The sequence below is a fragment of the Leptosomus discolor genome, chromosome 6, assembly GCF_034619465.1.
Source record: "Leptosomus discolor isolate bLepDis1 chromosome 6, bLepDis1.hap2, whole genome shotgun sequence".
In the NCBI taxonomy this organism is placed as follows: Eukaryota; Metazoa; Chordata; class Aves; order Leptosomiformes; family Leptosomidae; genus Leptosomus; species Leptosomus discolor.
This window is the reverse complement of record NC_141396.1, coordinates 64,098,092-64,117,637: the sequence shown is the minus strand read 5'-3', so window position 1 is coordinate 64,117,637 and position 19,546 is coordinate 64,098,092. Positions and strand designations below refer to the sequence as shown.

At 46.5% G+C, this 19,546-nt stretch overlaps 1 protein-coding gene across 2 annotated transcripts in view; it reads left to right on the top strand.

Annotated features, from left to right (window-relative positions):
- The window catches only part of LOC147415395 (coiled-coil domain-containing protein 13-like), a 28,765-nt gene that overhangs the window by 7,367 nt on the left and 1,852 nt on the right, over positions 1 to 19,546 (top strand). Inside the window, exons 3-13 of one of the 2 annotated variants that reach the window (XM_086467032.1) lie at positions 172 to 314; positions 3,226 to 3,315; positions 3,578 to 3,694; positions 4,910 to 5,014; positions 6,731 to 6,895; positions 8,400 to 8,576; positions 10,193 to 10,390; positions 10,845 to 10,981; positions 13,255 to 13,338; positions 14,137 to 14,265; positions 16,669 to 16,823. In XM_086467032.1, coding sequence (XP_086323158.1) covers positions 172 to 314; positions 3,226 to 3,315; positions 3,578 to 3,694; positions 4,910 to 5,014; positions 6,731 to 6,895; positions 8,400 to 8,576; positions 10,193 to 10,390; positions 10,845 to 10,981; positions 13,255 to 13,338; positions 14,137 to 14,265; positions 16,669 to 16,823 — 1,500 coding nt within the window. The remainder of the gene's footprint in view (positions 1 to 171; positions 315 to 3,225; positions 3,316 to 3,577; positions 3,695 to 4,909; positions 5,015 to 6,730; positions 6,896 to 8,399; positions 8,577 to 10,192; positions 10,391 to 10,844; positions 10,982 to 13,254; positions 13,339 to 14,136; positions 14,266 to 16,668; positions 16,824 to 19,546) is intronic. The other variant, XM_086467033.1, reaches the window with a different exon arrangement.

Here is a 19,546-nt window from a genome sequence, read left to right as displayed (position 1 = left end):
AGCCGCTGACGCCTCTTTTCCCTCACTTGTTCATTTAAGTGCCTGGCACAGCTCTGAGAGAAATGGATTAGACAATAAAAGAACATTGTGCACTGGACAGAGAAGAAAAGCGTCATCTGTGCTGAATCTTGCCTCTAAGACATGTCCTTTGCTTTTATGTATACTTTTCAGGGGCGGCTGGTTTAGCTGGAGATGTCGCAGCTACTAAAATAGTTGAATTGGCCAAAAAGAATCGTGAGATAACTGCCGAGGCTGAGAGTGAAAAAGCCAAAGTGAAGCAACTGAATAACAAAGTCAAAGAGCTGGAGAGAGAAGTGAGGCATTTTTTCTTGTTCTCTTTTGCATGCTAAACCAGAGAAATCCAGCCTTTGGGATAGAGGAGCTGTAGAAACTGGATTTGATTCATGTTCCCATTTTGAATTTGCTCTTAAATCTGTGTTTGCTTTGAGTTCTGGTAATGTCTGTCCATGATAGGAGGGATGTGTGCCCTCAGCTGTTTTCACCTTTGCAGAAAGGAGCAGCTGGGAAAGGGTGTTCACTTGGATTTGAAGCACAAGGGCTTTTCTAACAGTATGGCAATGATATTTTTCTGGTGGTTTTTTTTTGAGAGAAGGTACAAATTTCATATTATTATGTCTTACATTCCCACTTTGTTAATACCAGTCATGAATTGGTACTCTATTCTTCGAAACTTTATTAATCCACATAATGAAAGCTGTTTTCTGGCTTAAGTACTTCCAGAACAGAGACAGCATGTCAATGGATCAATAACATTTGTCATGCTGACAGATGCATTTTGACTGCATCTTTCATAATCACTTCTGATCAGGAATTGCGCCTCTATCTGAATTGTGCTCTAGTTACCTGAAAGATCAAGAAATGGTAGATTAAATTTTTGAGGACTCCTGCAGAAATCCAGAGCGTTCTGGTCAGAGGGGTCTTGTCAAACAGTTGGCAGGCTGGCTAAGAAACATCCCGTGTAGCTGGGGATCTACAAAATCACACAAGTAGGGGAGCAAGCCGTGAATAATTTCAAGTAAAATCCACTTGGTTATAATCCCCTACTGTAGCGTTGTAATGGCCGTTATTCAAACACAAACTTAAAATATCGTCAGATCTTGACCCAAAAGAAGGGACCACAGACATTTCCGGAAAGGAAATCAAACTCAACGCAAACAGAAATTTTCAAGAAGCAATAATTGCTGGTCAGAGCAGTGATGGACACTTTAGATATGAGCTAATCTGTTCTTAGACACCAGCGCCATCAGAATCAAACCCAAACACAGCAACCTGTCTCGTCTGAGGTAAAGATGAACCGCAACGTGAACCCGCTGAAACCTGGTCAATGGGCTGTATTTTCTCCTAACCTCATTTGGGGTGGCTCTTCTCTAAGCTAATGGTCACTGGCTGAGTTTGTGGGTTCTACTTGTTCAGTAGAACTATATGAAGATGTAAAAGATGGGTAAAAAGAAAGCGATGTGGACAGTGGGAGGTATCCATGAAAAATGTTGAGGGATGAGAGAGAAGATCACTGTCTAGACACACTCGTCTTTTTCCATTGGTTGTAGGAAGAGCCAAGACAGATAAAGTGCAATTCAGTTGCCCACACATGAGCGTAGAAGTCCAGTCTGTGATGTCACTTGTCCTCTCAGACATCCCTGCAGGGCTGTTAGACGTGACAGGACAGGCAGTGCTGGCGAGCAGCCGAAGGCCTCCGGGGTACCCTCGGATGCCTCCGAGGGGACTAGACAGCTGTGGGTGGGCAACAAGACCGAGTGTGCAGTCAGTCCCTCCACTCGATGGAGTGTAGGTGTCTGCTGTAGAGTGAGCTGAAGATTAGACTTCCCTGGTCCTATTGACGAGACTCCATTCTTTATAGAGACACCCACGCTGAGAGCAAGGACCGTGTTAATTTGTGAGTCGAATCTCATCCCCTCTGCCTGCTTCTTGATGCCTTAAGCTCTGCAAAATGAATTGTGGTGATGGTACCTTCCAAATGCCTCACAAGATGCGCTTTCCCCAGTGGAAAACACTGTCCTTTTACATAATTGTTAGCTCTTTGCTCGTATGAGGACCGAACAATATGTAAATCGTAAGTGTTTTAACATGACTACATTCCCACAAACAAAATGGAAGGTGTGGCCGTTGAGCAATCGCTTGGCAAAGGGTGGTAGATGTAAACAAAGGCTGCAAATGGATGTTTGCAGAAAGCTTCCTTAGGATTTGACCTAGCAGCTGCCACCACTAGCTGAAATGTCTCATTCTCAGTCCATTGACTGAAAGACTTGATGAGCTGGATAGAAAGGGTGGCCCAACCATTGACTGACTTGCAAAGAAGGGGTGAAGTTGCAGCTGGCTCCGAGTTACACGCCGGGTTTCCCCTGGTATCACTTTAATGAAGAAGCTGCTCCTTACAGCCTTCTTTAATTGGGGCAAATAGTCAAGATTTCCCGCCCACCTCAAAGAATGAAGTCTCAGCCCTTTAAAGCAACACTTCCTGGCCTTTCCAGCTCCAAATTCCCTGCCCTCCTCTCCAGTAAGAAGTCTTTGCAACCTCAACATTGGGCATGATTCAGACCAGGAGGGACTATATGACTGCCTGCCTTTGCTGTGGCAACCAACAGGAGAGATACCCTTCACGGCTTGAGAAATGCTACTTTAGAGCCACCAGCTAAAGAAAATAGCTTTAACATCGTTACTGAATCTCAGCTATAGGGCTTTAGGTAGTCGTTTCTCCTTTTACATTCCTCTGGTGAGTAGAACTATGTGCTTTTTATGAAATATCCTGTGATTTTCTTTCAAAATGGGTAAACTGGCATCCAGAATCTAGAGACAGCATCCTGATCTGTACGGTACTGGATTTGCATTTAGGTATATAAACACTTACTTTATGAACCTATGGTGATAAAATCCCCCAGAAGTCTCCACACTTGATAACAGATCCCATCTGAGCGGATCCAGAGACGTTTTCACTGAAGTTATACCACAGTAAAATAACATGTACATCTTTGGGAGGCATTTCAGGAAAAAAAGTATATGCTTTCCTACTGATTGTGTTTAAAAAATCAAGGGGAAAATGAAGTACTTTTTTTTTTTTCTAGAGTAAGTAAACATCCAGGATCATCAAAACCGCTGTTGTACTTTTTTACTAATTACTATTCCATGGAGATGTGCTCTTCACTGTGTTCATTCTATAATAACAATGTTGTTTTTTTTTTTTTCCAGCTACAGACAGCCATAGAAAAAATACATTCTCTTGGTGGTGGTGATGCAGGAATCAAGCAATCAATTCTGCAGATGATAGAAGGAAACTTGGTACGAATTGTAATTGAAAAGGGAAAATTTAGTTCTCTCCCATTGCACAGTCCTTTCCTCATGACAAGGATGTACCCGTGTCACTAGTTTTATAACCAATTTGCTCTGTTTGTACCTTCTCTGTGACCCCAAAAACGAGGGAAGGCATTTGCATGGGTCTGGGGAAAAAAGATTCTGCGATCCTGATGGGTCTGTGGATCTTAATCACTTCAGTTTTTCCCTGAGGATTCCGTTCTCCCCAAGTACATTCTTCTCTTCAAAGGCTGAAAGTCCAGAGGTGAAAGCATTGCAAGAAAAATTAACCACAGCCAACTTCAAAGTGACGGAGTATCGTAACCAACTCCAGTCTGCAAAGCAGGAGCTGAAGATGACCCAAAAGGTACTGTTGCAGGACAGAGTCTGTGGCTGGGATCCCGTGCGAGAGGTATATTCTTGGGAAATCAGGAAGCTGCTTTTCTGTTGAGCTTTGATTAACCTCCATGAAGTATTTCAGTGAAGTGTAAGGAGGTAAGAAAATCCAGGGGTGTAGTGGTTGCGTTGGGAAGGCGTGCACGTGGACACACAGCCTTCATGCTCTGCCACCATAGCTGGATGCCTGCGTCCAGTATTTCTTTTGCCACGATGGGCTCAGATTCTTGAAGGTTTATAAGTCCCAGTTCAGCCAAATAGGTTTGTGACTGACTTGCAGCATACGTTCAGGCCCATTCCTCCTTTCCGAAACGTTTGATTGTGTATTGACTTTCAGCGTAGGCTTCGGTCCCGTGGAAGTCAACGGGATTAAAGGCCACACTTGAACTACAGCACATGTTTAAACAACAGTTTGTTGGAGTGACATCCGGCGTAACCTTTTCCTCTTTGATTTGTGATGGATTTTAACGTGTTACTATGTGCTCTGTTTCCTTGGGTTTCATTACTTTGCAGAAGAGACCTGCAATGCAGATCAGAGTAGAGGATATGGTCCTAAAAATAGAACTCTGCTGACCTTTTTATAAATAATTTAAATGCTCTTCATACTAACTTTAGCTCTCGTTAATGTGGCTGTGTCAGAACTGTGCAAGAGAGATTGGCTCAATTCCTGGTGGCAAGGGTGTGTATTAAGAAAATACCTCTACTCTGTTCCTGTTTCGTTCTGGTTAAGTGTTCACGATATCAAAAATAATATGGAAACCTGTTAGTAACGCTCGGTGACGAACTTGAAATCCTCGTTTTTACAACACTAGCGCAGTTTGACGCCCAGCTGGATGGTACGATTTGACCCTCCCCGTCGGCAGGCAGCAAACCACCGATTCACGTTTTTCAAAACTCAAAGGATATTACTCAAACGTCGAAATACCGAATGACCCACCTCACAAAGTGAAATAATTCACGTTAGCCCAACCCCTCCTAAGCATCAACACCCTGTACCGTGGCAACGATCTGAAAGAGCTTCCATCACGTGGGGTACAGGGGGTCAGATACAGGCGATAAAGAATGGCCCCTGCTTATAGATACAGTGTTTTGGGTTTGCCGCTGGGAAGAGTAGCTTTCCCTCCCCTCTCCCCAACCCGTGTATTTGAGCCTAGCCTTATTGTTGGTGTTCATCCCTTTTTCGTAGCTTTTAGCAAATGAAGTTGGTGACGATGTGAATATTCAAAGTCTCTTGACCAATTCTGGCAGCTGGCGTGGACGAGCCCAGCAAATTCTTGTTCTCCAAAGCAAGGTGAGTTAAGACCCTGCGTGGTGCTGGGTCTGGGATGCTCTTTCTACGTCGAGGTGTTCCCTCAGTTTGAGTTAAAGATACTCTTAGTTCTTCTTTACCTAATTCCTAACATTTGTACCTGCTTATAAGGCATATCCCAGTACTTTGCAGTGCTTACTGCAAATAGATGGCCAGCCTTTTCTCTGTTGAAGGAAGCAACTGTTAGAATAAAACACTTTATGGTAACTTTTATATAGTTTTTTGGTATGTTTATGTGTGTGTGTGCACATATGTGTGGGGAGGTGGGGTGTTAAATTTTAAATATGTGTTGATGTGTCTTTCGGAGTTCCTGCAAACTATTTTAATTAGTCTATTGCAAACATGCAAGTTTCAGTGTTTAAGCTGGGAATCTTTCACATCTTTGTTGAAGGAGAGAGTTCAGGGACCTTGGAGAGCTGTGGCAGCCTAGTTAAAACCCCAGGATGGTTTGAAGGTGCCTCTCTCCACTGAGTGTTGAAGGAGCCCTGCCAGTGTCTGTGCTCTGACTTGGACACCTTTGTTCAGTGCCTAAAGTCAGATGGGAAGAATTGAGGCCAGATAAGTTTTTCAAGTTGTTCCCCCAGGAACTTGAGTAAAATCTTTAACTCTTGAATCTCCTGAAGGGCACAGTCTAGCCGAAATGTCGGCTGGAGACAGGGAGGCAGTTCTGTCTCCATCTTAAATCAAACTTCTCTCAGGCAATTTGATACGTATTTTTCCATTTTTCCGCTGTTTAATTATATGCCAACAAACTTTTGATTTTTGCACTGATTGACTGAATTTTCCCTTGAGCCGATTACATCTTCCTTCCATGAGACCCCCTGGCTGGGATTCATCTGAAGACTGCACGTACTGTACTCTACGGTACTGCAGAAGTTTCTCTCTGAGCCAGCCTCCTCAGGCCCCTTGTGTAGTCAGTGGGGATCTTGTCAATACAGTCACTGAGTCAAAAGGTGCATCCCCTCTTGGGAGGCACCTCCAGAACAGGGCAGAGGAACTGTGCTGTAGCAGTGCCCGTTTCCCTCTACTGACTCTCGAAGAAGTCTGTGGTGAAGAGCTGGGATGCAGGGGCTGAGTTCACTTGGCTGCACCTAAGTGTCTAATGCCAGCCCAGATGCCATAGGGTGTCCCTCTGACCTCTGGTCATCTCTCCAGAGACTTGTAAATCCTGCATCATATGGGTCTCCAGTATCCCAAGACATCTAGACCAGTGCTAGGTACCTGTGTTGAGGCTGATGAACTGTGCCTTGGATTGTGGACATCCTGGATGGTGATTCTGCTACAGACCAAGGTGCTTAAGTGTATAGGGGTGAGTGGGTGTCTGCCCTTTTAGAGGCGATCTAAGGTATTATTCTGTTGCCCACACGTGTTTAGTGGCATTCAGGATGCTTTGGAGTGTCTGCCTGGCCTCCCCACGTGGCTCCAGTAAGGCACAGATCTCCCACATGTCCTGACTCTCCTGTAGGTCTGGTGTCACATCTCCTCCCTGCACAGATGCTGTAGACATCTGCATGTTTGTTAGCAGCTAACAAATTTAAATTTGAAAGAGCAGACACTGCTTTATGTTAGTTAACCACAATAAGGTCAAGAAGTAATATGATGCTACACTCTGAGCTCCTTTTGGTGATGTCCTCTTTGATGCTGGACCACTGTACCCCTGGTAAAGCCTCTGGATGAGTCGTCATTATTGTCCCCTAGGTTCGAGAGCTGGAGAATCAGTTGGGTCAAAACAAGACCAGAACATCACTGAGTGAGATTGATGAGGAATTGCTGGCACTGACTGATCCGAGAAAGTTGTCAGCCCAAAAGAAGAACTTGCTGAAGATTCGCAGCTTGGAAAAAGAAAAGAAAGAAACCTTGGAGGTAAAAAACCTTGAGCTGTGTGGGTATATAGTGTGTAATAACTTGCCTGACCTTCAGGGTGTATGTTACACCCTACCAGGAGACAATGTCAGGAACCCATTTGATCTGCTGGAGGAAGTCCTGCCGTAGTTCACAGACTGAGCAAAGGGCTTCCACATGTGTTTTCGGTACCGCACTCTTACGTGGCCAGGCCTGCCTCTGCAGTACAAGGTTTGGTCTTCCCCTCTGCTTCATGATTGGTGTGTCAGATACGTCTGCCTGGCCTGAAATGTGGCCATCTGACAAGGGTGCCTGATGGGTGATGTTGGAAAGAGGGAGGGAGGCCCTGGGTTGCAATGCAGCTGGTACTGGCTTTGTACTGAAGGTGGACGCAGAGAAAATCCCTGCTACAGCTGCATCCGAAGGCTGTAGCATCCCTCTCACCCTTTGGCCGTTCTTCATGTGGGGTTAAGTACAAACGTCCCCCTCACACCGCACGTATCTGGGTGGCTGTGGCCTTCTACATTTGAAGAGGATAACGTTGAGAGCGACGCCAGACGCCCTCTAAGAGGCATTCCGAAAATGGGTCCCACCGTTTGTCTGTCACATGGAATTGCCACAAAAATAAACGGGCAACCGTTGTTGAGGGGTTGAGGGAGGCTATAGCTAGTGGCACACGTGGTAAACCCCGAGGTGGAAAGGATGTGTAGCCCTGTGTCCACAAGAAACCTGGGTAGCTGGGGTCAGCTGCACCTACCCAGGTTAGCAAAGCGCATCTCCCTGTGCTTCTTCACTGTAGTCGCTTCCGTAGAGGCTGCCTGGCACCATCCCGGAGCTTGATTAGCTCCTGCTTTTCTCACCACAGTTTAACTGGGCAACAAAATGAGCAATGGGCTGATGCCCACCTTTCCCTCTTGGCCATGAGAATGAAAGAGAAGATTTGTGGCTACAGGCACGCAGCACAGGGAAGGCTTTCCTCAATAGCTGTAGCCTGCATGGTTCCACTTGTGCCTTTGTGTTTCAGGCTTCGTTCACAGTAACTTCCCTCGCACTTCTCCGTTACTACTTCACTTCTAGCGTGCTCCCTGGCCGGCTTCATCTGGGTGAAGGCATGGCACAAGGGGCAGCATATGCCAAGGGCAGCTTCTGGGAGACAGTGTGGCATCCCCCCCCTGTATCTGGCTGGAAGAGAGCTTCCCCGTGGAGAATGATGAGGCAAATGAAAAAGCAGGAGCCTACAGAATGAGATTTTAACACAAAATTATTATTTGCTTCCTGGCATTTACTGAAGCAACCTAGTCCACTCGTATTCCTGAGCAGACAGACCTTTTTTTGATGCTGGCAAGCAGGCAGCGAGTAGTAGCACTTGTAATTTCTACTTGCTTCGGGATGATGGGGTATGCCAGTTCTATTTTTTTTTTAGGTTCTCCCAGGTGCTGGGTGATTCCTTTAGCTCACCAGAGCACCTGGGGCTGGGTGATAGGCTGTCGCTGTCATTTCCCTTGGTGTGTTTGCATCACTGCAGAAACTCAGCGGGGAACACGATGCTCTCCAAAAAAGTCACGAGGAAGTGAAAAGAAAACTTGAGGCATCGAAAGCCAGGAACAAAGTGCTGTGCAGCGAGGTGAAGACGCTGAAGGAACAGATCGTCACCTTGCTGGAGAAAGGAAAACACGACGATGAGCTCATAGACGCCTTACTGGTACAGTCTTGGCTATTCCTGTTGGTCCCAGCCCCTGCAGATCGGTGATGAAACATGGTGTTGTTTAATGACACGGTGACACAGACAACCTTCAGGTGTACAGGGGCCTGATGAATCAAACTGTGACAAGCGGAGGTTGCCTAGTCAGCCAAAGCCCTTTTGCATCGGGTTGTGTAAAGGCTGCGAGACGGCACCAGGCGTGACACAGTTGCAGCAAAGTGGCTCTAAGCTGCAAGTATCGGAGGAAACGTTTTGCAGCAGCATTGAAGTAGGATTGTCTAGTAGGAAGGGCTTCATTCCTGACTCAGGAAGCTGGACTTTGTCCTGCTTTCAGCTCATTGGGAGATATTTTTTTTCCTTAGAATGCCTGCCGTCTTGCCCTCTCATTTGGTGCGGGACGCAGCCCAAAACGCACGAGCTGAACCCCGTGCACTAAACCACGCGCCCACCCATTCGCAGTAGCTGAGGGGATTTGGCCCCTTCGAAACCAAGAGTTTTAGCAGAGACTCGAGGTGCAGTTATGCTGAAATAAATGGCTGCTCTCATGGTCTTGCGGCATCCTTTCGTCCTGCCATGATTCTAAATAGTCTTCCCCAATTACAATAATAAAAAACCATTAGTGGAAAACATGCCACTTTCTAGTAGGGTTAGTTCTGTGTTTCCTGATCCAGCCCCTCCCAAGTTTCAAATCACATTTCCTTGCTTCTGTACCTCGGTTTTAGCGAAGACATGCTTATGACTAAGCTGGCATTTGCCTTTCTGCCCACCAGGCAGCCGTGGGGAATACGGGTACGGACCAGCAGATTAGGCAGATTGCAGGGGAGCCAAATAACTGTGGTCACTTTTGCACAGCCTGAGCATTCTCACTAAAATTGTTACAGAAAGATGTGAGTTTCCTTAGGAAGGAAGGGTTAACTTGTTTTATCCCTTACATCAAAGAAGCACCTTGCTTGCAGTTGGTTGGCTTGATGGAACAAACTGTCCAACAAGTGTTAGATTTGTCAGTGTGAGAAAAACTCCAAAGCCCGTTGATAAAGCAGCCTAGCCTCATAGCTGTTGTCTCATACATCCCTCATCTTTTACTGCCACTACTGCACAATCTGTGTTCTAATTTCACAAAAAGCACATTGAAAGCTTTACTCGTATCCAATTTATGAAAAAGTCACCTTCTTTGTCAAAGGCCAGCCTTTCGTGCTCTCTTTTCTGCCACACCGAGTAGCAAACCCGCCAGAAAGCTGAATCTCTCAATTGCTCAGGTCTTTTCTACTTGCACCATCCAGTCACTAAAGTCTTGATATGACCACAGTGGGGATGGACGGTCCTTACCCAGCCACGTGTGTCTGGGCATTGCCCGTAGATGTGCTGTGCAGTCTTCTCAAGGCACAGACGCCACGAGCAAGACAAGGTGATCTCGTGCTTAAAACGTAACGGACCAGATTCTTGGAGCAGCACTAGTGACATCAGCGTGCTTACGCTGAGGAAGGGGCTTGGCAGGGCAGTGGCTTGTCCCAGCATTCCTAAACGGGTGTTTGTCTTGGGGGGTGTAACACCCAAAGAGTCTTAATGATCGTTGTGTACAAAAGTCAGTATCTCACTCTTTGTTTCTGTGTTATCAGAACCAGCAGAAGCAAATGCAGGAGCACCTGAACCAGCAGGATGAGAAGAACAAGGAGTCCCAGCAGATGCTAGGGCAGCACTTGAACAGCGAGGTTCAGAAGCAAAACTGCCTTCTAGAGCAGCTCAGACAGATGGTGGCTGAACGAGAGGCAAAGGTTAAAGAGCTGGAAGAGGAGATTGGGCAACTCGCACTCCAGGTAGAGAGCCAGAAGAAATGAGCTGGAGGAGCGCACGTTGTAATCCTTTGAGATCTATTCCCATTGATCTAACACCCTCAGAGGGCCGCGGTGAGATTTTCAGTCTGTCAGGTCCCTCGGTAATGGGAGCTAGAGCGTTGAACCCAAGGTAAAACTTGGGTTAGGGACACAAACCAGCCATGCTGGCACCAGTAGCGGTGGTGCTGTGCTGCGGGTTCTCTAGCAACACTGTGTGCCCCCTTAGGATTTCATATGAAATTGCAACTTTTTACTGACTTTTGTTGTTTCCATCCTGCAATGGATAGAAACGAAAGAAAAGTTTCTGAGGAAGTCCTGTAACTCAAACCTTCTGGCATGCTCGTAGCAATGATCTTAAGCTGCTGATTAGGCACGGACGCAGCTATTTTCCTTTGAACTGCGTAACTGGTTTTATAACCTGCTCCAACATCAACAGAAGGAATCTGCCCATCAAGGGGACCGTTCAGGAGCTGCTGACCCACCACCTTCTGAACCCTTGGAAGATCCAGGTTTTACTCTGTTTAAGCCTCTGGCATCAGGCAGCAATCAGGTTGGAAGGATTGGATCTGCTCGGTAAGAAGCCCCCAATGTCAATGTTGAAAATGATTGGGAGTTATTCAGAAGCGTGGTTTTCCCAGGCAGTTGGCTCCAACCACAAGTGCTGTGTGCCAACAGCTGTGGCAGCCTGTTTACAGTATATGGGAATCTCTAATCACGTTATCTCGTCGACTTTCGTCCTGGAACAGAGAAAGATACACAGACTTGCAGACATTACTGCATTTGGCATGATGGCAGCGCAGCTAATTCCCTTTCTGCAGCTCAGAGGATGTCTGTGTGGTTAGCTTAAGTGCCTGTGATTCTTCCCTCTTATGAGAAACGGGGCTTCTAATGAGCAGACTTCTGAGAGCAGGGTGGTGAATTAACACACAACGCCATTTTAGGTGAGCACTAAATCACTGGCACGTGATTTAAATCGATCAATGTGCTTTGACTAGGATTTCCTTGCAGAAACGTTGAAAACCCGCCGCATCATTTGTTCTTAACAAACGCCCTTTTTAAAGCCGCGCTGAGGACCCTGTGAATCACACTAAGCTCCATACAGCGCTAAATCTGATTTTTGTTTACACGGGTGTGACTCTGGCTCGCTCTGGCTGGGTACAGGGACCATAATACTGCAGTAAGTTATATCCTTTCCTGTTAAAATGCTGCGTTTGTTGTTAAAGAGTTCACGGGTGCAAAGATTTGAGACTGCTCTTCTGAGGAAGGAGGGAATGTTTCATCGAGGTAAAATTGCAGCTGATTTCTTCTCTGTAATTTTAACTCACATTCCACATTACTTTAGGCACTGAATTTGGCTTGTAAATCGTCAGATGTATCCCCGAGTCTAAGTAGAGCTTTACTACAAAATTTAAGAAAAGCTCTTCTCGCTCTTTTTGAGTTAGAGTTAGAGCATCCTGACTTTGTGCCTGCATCTCCACTGCTATACCCCTCTGACTGGCTTTATTCTCCCACCTCTAACCCTGCAGAAGTTGTGCTCTCACGGAGCAAATCTGCATTTTAGCCACTTTTTTACTTCGTAGGGCTGCTGACGGTAAGCAGGAAGGCAAGTGGGAAAACGAGGTTGGGTAATGGCTTTGTAGAAACCGCTAAGTGCGATGCATAACTGACTGCTTGTGTACGTGGCCGACACCGCTCGGTCACGAAACCAGCTGACCTGTCAGGTGGGCAACGAGGGAATCTGAGAACTGCAAGAGCCGTTAATGACTTGGTCAGCAGGGCTCACTCCTTCCATTAACTTTAATATGCTGATGAACTCTCTGTTTCATTTTACTTTAGTGAATCATCTTTTCCTATCAGGAAAGATGACATGAAAAATGCTATAAATAGGAGCTAAAGCCCCTCGGAGATGTCGAAATAAAAGTCTGCATTGTTAGACTGGGCCGCTCCTGTCGTTATCAGCCTTCCCTTGATTTTGGGGGTTAACCACTCCTAGCCTGGAAGGCAGCTCTGCCTCTTCCACAATACGAAGGCTTTATCCTCTGTTAGCTGCAGCCTAAAGGCAAGGAAACGTGGAGGACTTGCCTTGAGGCAGCGGAGCTCAAGTTTGGAAAACTTGAATTTTACCTCCCGAGCACACGTGTCATTATGCATAAAACTCATCCAGAGTGGAAGCGATACTCTCGTGTTACCAGTTCACTCCTCCTCTTGCAGCAGTAAGCCTGACAGCTCTTCCTGAGCGTCTCCACAAAGCAGAAGGGTTCAGAAAACTGTATAAAGGTACTTTTAAAGGGCATTTGGAAAGAAAAGCTGCGCACGTGGCTGCAGAGCAGGGGTTCTGTTGGTTGTGAAAGCACGTAAAACATGCACAGTAACCTGTGCTTGTCCCTCATCCTAGTGGGGGAAGGTGCAAGATGAGGGTGCTCCCTGCCAGGGTCTGAGACAGCAGAGCAGCAGTGGCCACCTGTGTGGCCGCGTGCTCAGCTGGAGCCAAGCGGGATCGAGAGAAATTCCTGCTCACGAGCTGCTGTGGGGCTACTCTGTGCCGTGGAGCTCCTCCAGGCCGGTCTGGAGGGCCAGCAAAGTATCCCCAGAAGCGCAGAGCTCGAACGCTGCCCGGTAGTTTTTGCCTAAAACGGAGACACGAGGTGTTTTTGCAGCAGTGTTTTGGAGTCGGGGAGCAAGCTGAGCTATTGTGTATGCAGAGCCGGAGTGATACCCACTTAGGAGGCTCTGGGAGATTTTCCCCTACAAGGCAGCAATAAACACAGACACTGGAAAAGGTCCGGAGTTCTTGGACGACTGCCCTCTGGAGAGCTCAGGGCTTCACAAAGCTTTCTTCCTCCCAGCACAGTGTCCAAGATGGGCCATACGCTTGTCGAGTCCGCCGCCACGCAGCCTTTCCTTCCCGGTACTAACCTCACGCCTGGAAGGTACGTGCATCAACTTCCTCGAAAACACGGGAGGTTTCCCGCCACGCTCCGCGAGCTGCTGGCAAACCTTGTCCGTGTCTGCCTTGGTGCTGTGAACAGCTTCTTTCACCGTCCTTTCCTACCTGCTGCCAAAGGCTCTAATGTCTTCTTGCTGTCTTAATTTTTTAATCGATTTCTAGTTTTATTTCCCCATAAATCCCATTTTTCCCTTTTTACCCCCAGTCACCACGTTTTCTCCTGCTTTTTGCTCTAAAGGACATATTCCTGAATACTCCTGCAGGGAGAGATGGGAGAAGTGATGAAGTACATAATAATGGGATGCGTGGGAAAACTGCCCCTTCCTTTCGTCAGGTATCAGGCACAAGAACAGCCGTTGTACTGATGCTGCCTGAAGCCTTTCAGTGGGAGAAAATCAACAGCGTGCCGCTTAAAGGCTTAGCTTTTGGAGAGCCCACGTACAGGCTTGTTTTACTTGGGCAGTAGCAAAGGGAGGAGAGTCAGCGATCGTGGCTTGCTCAGGGGTGGAAGTTTGGTTTCAGGGGTGATGGGAAGGGGAAGCCTCCTTGCGAGGGAAAACCCCTTTCTAGTGAAACTCACAGTGGCTTTATTTTCAAATCTTTCTCTTTCCTTTATTGCAGCGTAGAGATTGGTGCTGGGGGGAGGTAAGGAGCCTGGCTCTGCATTCTAGCTTAGTCTTCAGACGAGTGTATTTTGATAGGGTTTTCAAATCCCCTCTTTGTTTCATTTCTTTGGTTGCTGAAATGGGAAACAAACTCTCTACGCTTCTGCTGCTTTTAGGCTCGCTGGCGCTGACAGCCCGGATTTGGAGGTGCTGCAGACGCAGGTCACAGAGCACAAGGCGCTCTGCCAGGCTGCTGAAGTGGAACGGAACAGGCTCCTGGAGCTGGTCACTGTGCTGCAGAAAAGGTAGAGGCTGATTCCGCCAGGATCCTTTGTGGGATGCTGCGATGACGGAGCGCTTGAGACGTGGGAGAGGCTGTACGGTGCACCCCCACGCTGCCAGCGTGAGCTTTTCCCTCAAGAGGGGCTTTTAAATTTTTTCTGCTCAATTTCCCCGCCTAGTTGATGATTCATTTTTATTATTATTATTATTCTTTTAGAACAAAGGACAGAGAAAACAGTGTCGTCTTCAAGCTTGCTGCACCTAGATAAAACTAAAATTTGTGTGTTTATGTGTGTGGTCTGATTTAGGCAGCAATATTATTCATCAGTAGTAAATACTGTAATTATAGTTACAATCTGACTTCTGTTCCAGATTCACACTCTTTTAAGTTTCGCTGTATCCTCTTTTAAATGAATTCCTTCTGGTTTAACTGAAGCATAGCAGTGATTTTTTTTTTTTCTTTTCTATTACTCAGTTCAATTTAAGATGGTGTTAAAAGCCAGTTTTAGGAGGGCAGGAAGCAAAGTCTTTTCTGTCTACATACCTTCTAGCTACTGCTTTTTTTCACAGTTAGAGTATGTATATTATTAGATTCCCAAATCTGTGTTACAGCCTGTGGGAAGGTATGTGTTTGTCTGTGCACTTTTGAATACAACAGGCACTATTTGCTTGTGTGATTTTACGCTAGTTACCATTCCTCGCTTGTCTGGCTTTTGTGCCGTACAATTCATCGCAGTCAGGAAAACACGTTTTTTGGTAACTGTGGTAAAGGTATCATCCCCTGTGCTTTTAAGGGCTAAATCCTGGAAATACAAACGGGGAGACTTTTATTCCTGTTTGTAAGTCCAGTGAGTGTAATAGAGCTATGCAATTAGAGGAGGATGGAGGTGTGAGTGATGGCTGAAATGGGGCCATCACAAACGTGGGGTCATGGAGAACGTGGAGTCAATGAAATGCAGAGTCGCTTGTAAAACGTACCGCAGACTGATGATTCAGCACCTCCACAGTTACGGCACATTTATCAAGAGCTCCTGCAGGTAAAGTAAATTCCGTGAGACCGCGTGCAATAACTCTTGGAGGACCTCAGGATAATAGAGCACCCGGTCACATTTCAACGTGAATATGTGTAAAAAAAAAAAAAAAATGGTGCATTCCTCCTCTTCCCCCGTCAGAGCGTGGGGCAGCGAAGCTCAAGCAGTGCACGTAGTGCTTAAGTCAAGAGAGGAGCACTGGGAAGGGTTACACGAGTGGTGGTTTTGAACAGCAGCTGCCAGGATTTAGGACGGGGCTGCACAGTCACTGCGGAGCAGAACGTAAAGGGTTCGGAGGATTGGGCCCTGCTGGGGGAAGGGGAAGAGCCAGAGGAACGTTTTAGTTTGTTATTCATATTGGCAGAAGATTTAATAAAAACCAGCTAGCCTTGTCGTTTTTCCTCCGCTGGTTGTGGATGCTGGGGGAAGACCTGGTCAAGTGAAAGTTTAGTGACTTCAGAACCACCGAGGGAAACACAATTTCTCATAGCACGTCACCAGTCTGGTAATTTACTGCCACAGGAGGTCAGAGTCTTGCCTGTAGCTAGATTTTTAAGAGAGCGATATAATTTTATCACAGTCATAATATTTTTTTTTTAGCTATGCCAACTAGGAGGGAAATAAGACTGGTCCAGCCTTTTGATTCAGGGATTAGTCAGCTATCACCCGGGGGGTCAAGAAGGAAATTCCTTTATTCTGCACTATACCACACAGCGAGTCAATTCAGGTTTCTCTCTAGCTTTAAACTCCTTTAAATCATTTGGTACCAGGAGATGCACCACTGACTGCAGCTGTGGGCGCATGTCAAATTTTTTGTAGTTGCTTTTCTAAGATGTTTTTTTGGGGTGAATTGAGGCACTTTGCCCCTCTGCTCTGTGCTGCAGCGTGAACCATCCGTTTCTTTTCCACTCACTCCCTTCCACAGTAGTGTCTAAGGGCCACGTTTATTAAAAGCAACGTCAAGTTTCTTTTCTTTCTTGCAGATAACTGACGCAAAACAGCTAAATACGAGACAGCGGTTTTATAAACTATTTTCCTTCCAAATTTTCCCAGAGTGTTTAAAAAAACCCCACAGTTTATGATTCCTGTAATAAAAGATCTCTCCTCAGCAATCTGCAGCTTGCCTGCTCGTCTGAGTGGTCAGTTCACCCGAGTAGCCAGTGTTAAGGGACCTGGGCAACTTCCATTCACTGTACTCACTAGTTAAGTCTGGTGGGCAAATCTGGAGGATGACATCTGGAACAATTGTGCTGGGATTTCTGCCTGTGGATGCACGGAAAATTCTCCTTTTCCCTCTGTTGGGAGCTGTGCAGCCTGAAGGATTGAGTATCAAGACTGACTGATGCTTGCTAGTCGTGAAATAAATAAGCTGAACCACCTTTTTTTGCCCATCAGGGTGGAGGAAGGCAGCGACAAAGCCTTAGAAGCTGAGAAGAGGCTTCAGGAAGAGCGGCGGCGATGTGTCGTGTTGGAACAGCAGCTTGAAAAACTGCAAAAGGACCCAGGGAGGAACAGGAGCGCACAGAAACCCCCCCTGAGGAGCAAAGCAGGTGAGGTGGAGCCCTTATCTGCACCTATGTCCCCCGTCCCACCGTGGTTAATGGACAGCAACAACATTTGGACTCTTATCTGTCAAACCTACACAAAGGCTTGAACTTACACACCGCGATTTGGACCGACTCAGGCCAGTGGGCCAAGCCAGGAGGTGAAATCCTGGCCGCACTTAGTTGAAGAGGATTTTGTCACAGATTTAAGTGGGAGCAGGACTTTTGCAACGTGTTTTCTTCCACGGGATCACAGTCTACAGAGCAAACTTGACACTGCTCTGTGTTGCCGCCGTGCCCACTGCTGTGTTCCCTGTGCACTTCTGCCCGAGAGATTCATCTGAAGGTTAAGAGCAGAATTAAAAGGACGCATCCCAATTTAAGGCCTGTCAGTGTCGATGAAAAACTATTGCTGGTGATGAAGTAATTAGATCTGGTGTAATTTATTATCCCATGAACGGGATAATCTCTCGCTATAAATATGAAAGCCTCACTAGCATAGTTAAAGGAGAAGAATTCATGGTGGATGTTAAATTTTTATTTCCCTGATCAGATCCTTTTATTGCTTAAGGACTCTGATTCTGTAAAACATCTAATCCAATAAAATGGCACATATTCTTAAGGAAACTTTTCCAGTGCTTTCCCTTTTTATATGTCATGAAGACTTTAAATGCCAGGGTGTGAACAGCAGGAAGAGGAATTTCAATTTGGCAAATACTAGGATGCCGTCAGGCTGAGTTACGGTGATGAGAGAGGTCACGAGCCTCGTCAGAGACCCTTGTACAGGCTCTTGCCCTGCCCCACGCTGAAATGCGTCCTCTTGGGCCGTAGGGGACTGCGCTGCAGCTCAGCAGATGCGTGGCACGGCTCTCCCTCGTGACTCCATGCAGCACTGCAGTGTGTGCTCATGCTGCCTCGTCACCTTAGAGCTGACCTGTACTGAGCACTAGGAGCAGTCCTCTCCTCCTCCTCCTCCTCCACTGGCGTCTCATTTCTCCTCAGGCGTGGGTCAGGCTCTAACTGCACTGCATTTCTTTGCCTCTCCCACCCTAGTGCCCTCAGTTACGTGCATGTTTGACAGGAAGTTCTCTCCGGAGCAGGACCGTGATGCCAGTGATCCCAGGTTGTCACTCACTATGATCCCAATTCATTCAGGAGAGCTGGGGTCTCCAGTGTAACATCCACCCGGCGTTCAGGACCTCCAGGGAAGCGCTGCCATGCACCCATCCAGCGTGTCGAGAGCATTAGGTGTACAGGAACAGGATTCAGAGGAGTTTTTCTGCGAGCACTGATTTTTAGAGCTGTCTTACCTGTATTAACCAAGAGCCTGACAGCAGAGGAGGTAGTGCAGAAAAACTTAGATCCTAAGAGAAACCTGGTGCTGAGAAACCAAGTGCTGCAGCCTTTGGCCTTTAGGATAGAGGACATTCACCTTGATAAGAGAGCTTGGCCCTCACCTTGTGGGATGCCCTTTGTGATTCCCGGCAGGGTTTGGAGGTGAGAGGCTTTGGAGCCCTGATACGGTTCTGCAGGTGCCCAGAGGAAGAAATCCAGGTGTGTGCAGGGACAGGCAGTAGCCAGACGAGAGTGGTGGGAACGCAGCTCCCAGTGGTTCACTTTTTACTCACCCCATGCCTTCAGCAGTGTGGTGGGAGCATGTTGGTGCTGTCTTCTAGAGGAGAATTTCACTGAATTTTTGAGAGCTCAGACTTTTATACCACCTGGCAGCGCAAAGCGTTGATGTATTGGTCTGTTCTCATACATGCACTCCGCTTAGATTTCCCTCGCAGCCTCCGAGAGGTAACAGCGCTGAACCCTCCAGAGCCTGAGCTGTTTTGGTCACGTTGTTGTGCTGCAGCAACCGTTTGATAACTCACCTCTGGGAGACTGGCATTTCGTAGCTGGAGGCAGCAGGCTGTTCTTACCAGCTGACAGGTTCCTTCCTACTCAATATTTAGTTCATTAGTCTTGTCTGCTGAAGGGCTAAAAGCAAAGGTTGAAAAGGATTGGCAGTAAGAGTAAGGAGAAGAAATCCTCTCTAAGTTTGTAAGATGAGTAGGTAAAAATCTATTTCACCACCCTTCTTTGAAGAGAGCTCAGCCCTTTGTGAGGTGCCAAAAGTCTCTGGAGTTTGCTCAAGAAATGAGTCTCCAAGTCTGGAATGCACCTCTTCAGCAGAGCATGTAGGTTATCTAAATGCCTTTGTGCCAGATAGTTGAGGAAATAAGAAGGAATGAAAAGATCGAATATGAAATAGAGACTAGAGAACCCGCTAATTAACATAATATTTTCTTTTCTTTCTGAAAGGGCAAAATTGGAGAGTGCTGATCTAATTGCTAATCTAATGCTTCTAGTCTCTTCAATTCAAGGGAAGCAGATAATGAAGCTGAGTAGCTAGAAACAACCCAGTTGTGTTTTCAAATTATTCATGCTTTTCAGGGGTTTTTTTCTGTCTTATCCAAATTTCTAATTAGCAAAGAATAATCCCAGAAGAGAATAGGTAAGTAACGGCAGGTTTTCCTCAGTCCTGTAAAACACCACCTCGAGATCAAAAGCGATCAACAGAGCCTTTTCTTCTCGCGTGTTTCTGTCCAAGTCCAATACTTTCTGACCCGGTTCTTTTAGGTATTCCACACGAGGAGGATTTAGCGTTTTAATAGCGGATTTATTCCTTGGAAGGTATTTGATGTGGGATCTTAGTTTGGAAAAGTGATACAGCAGTGTAGTGC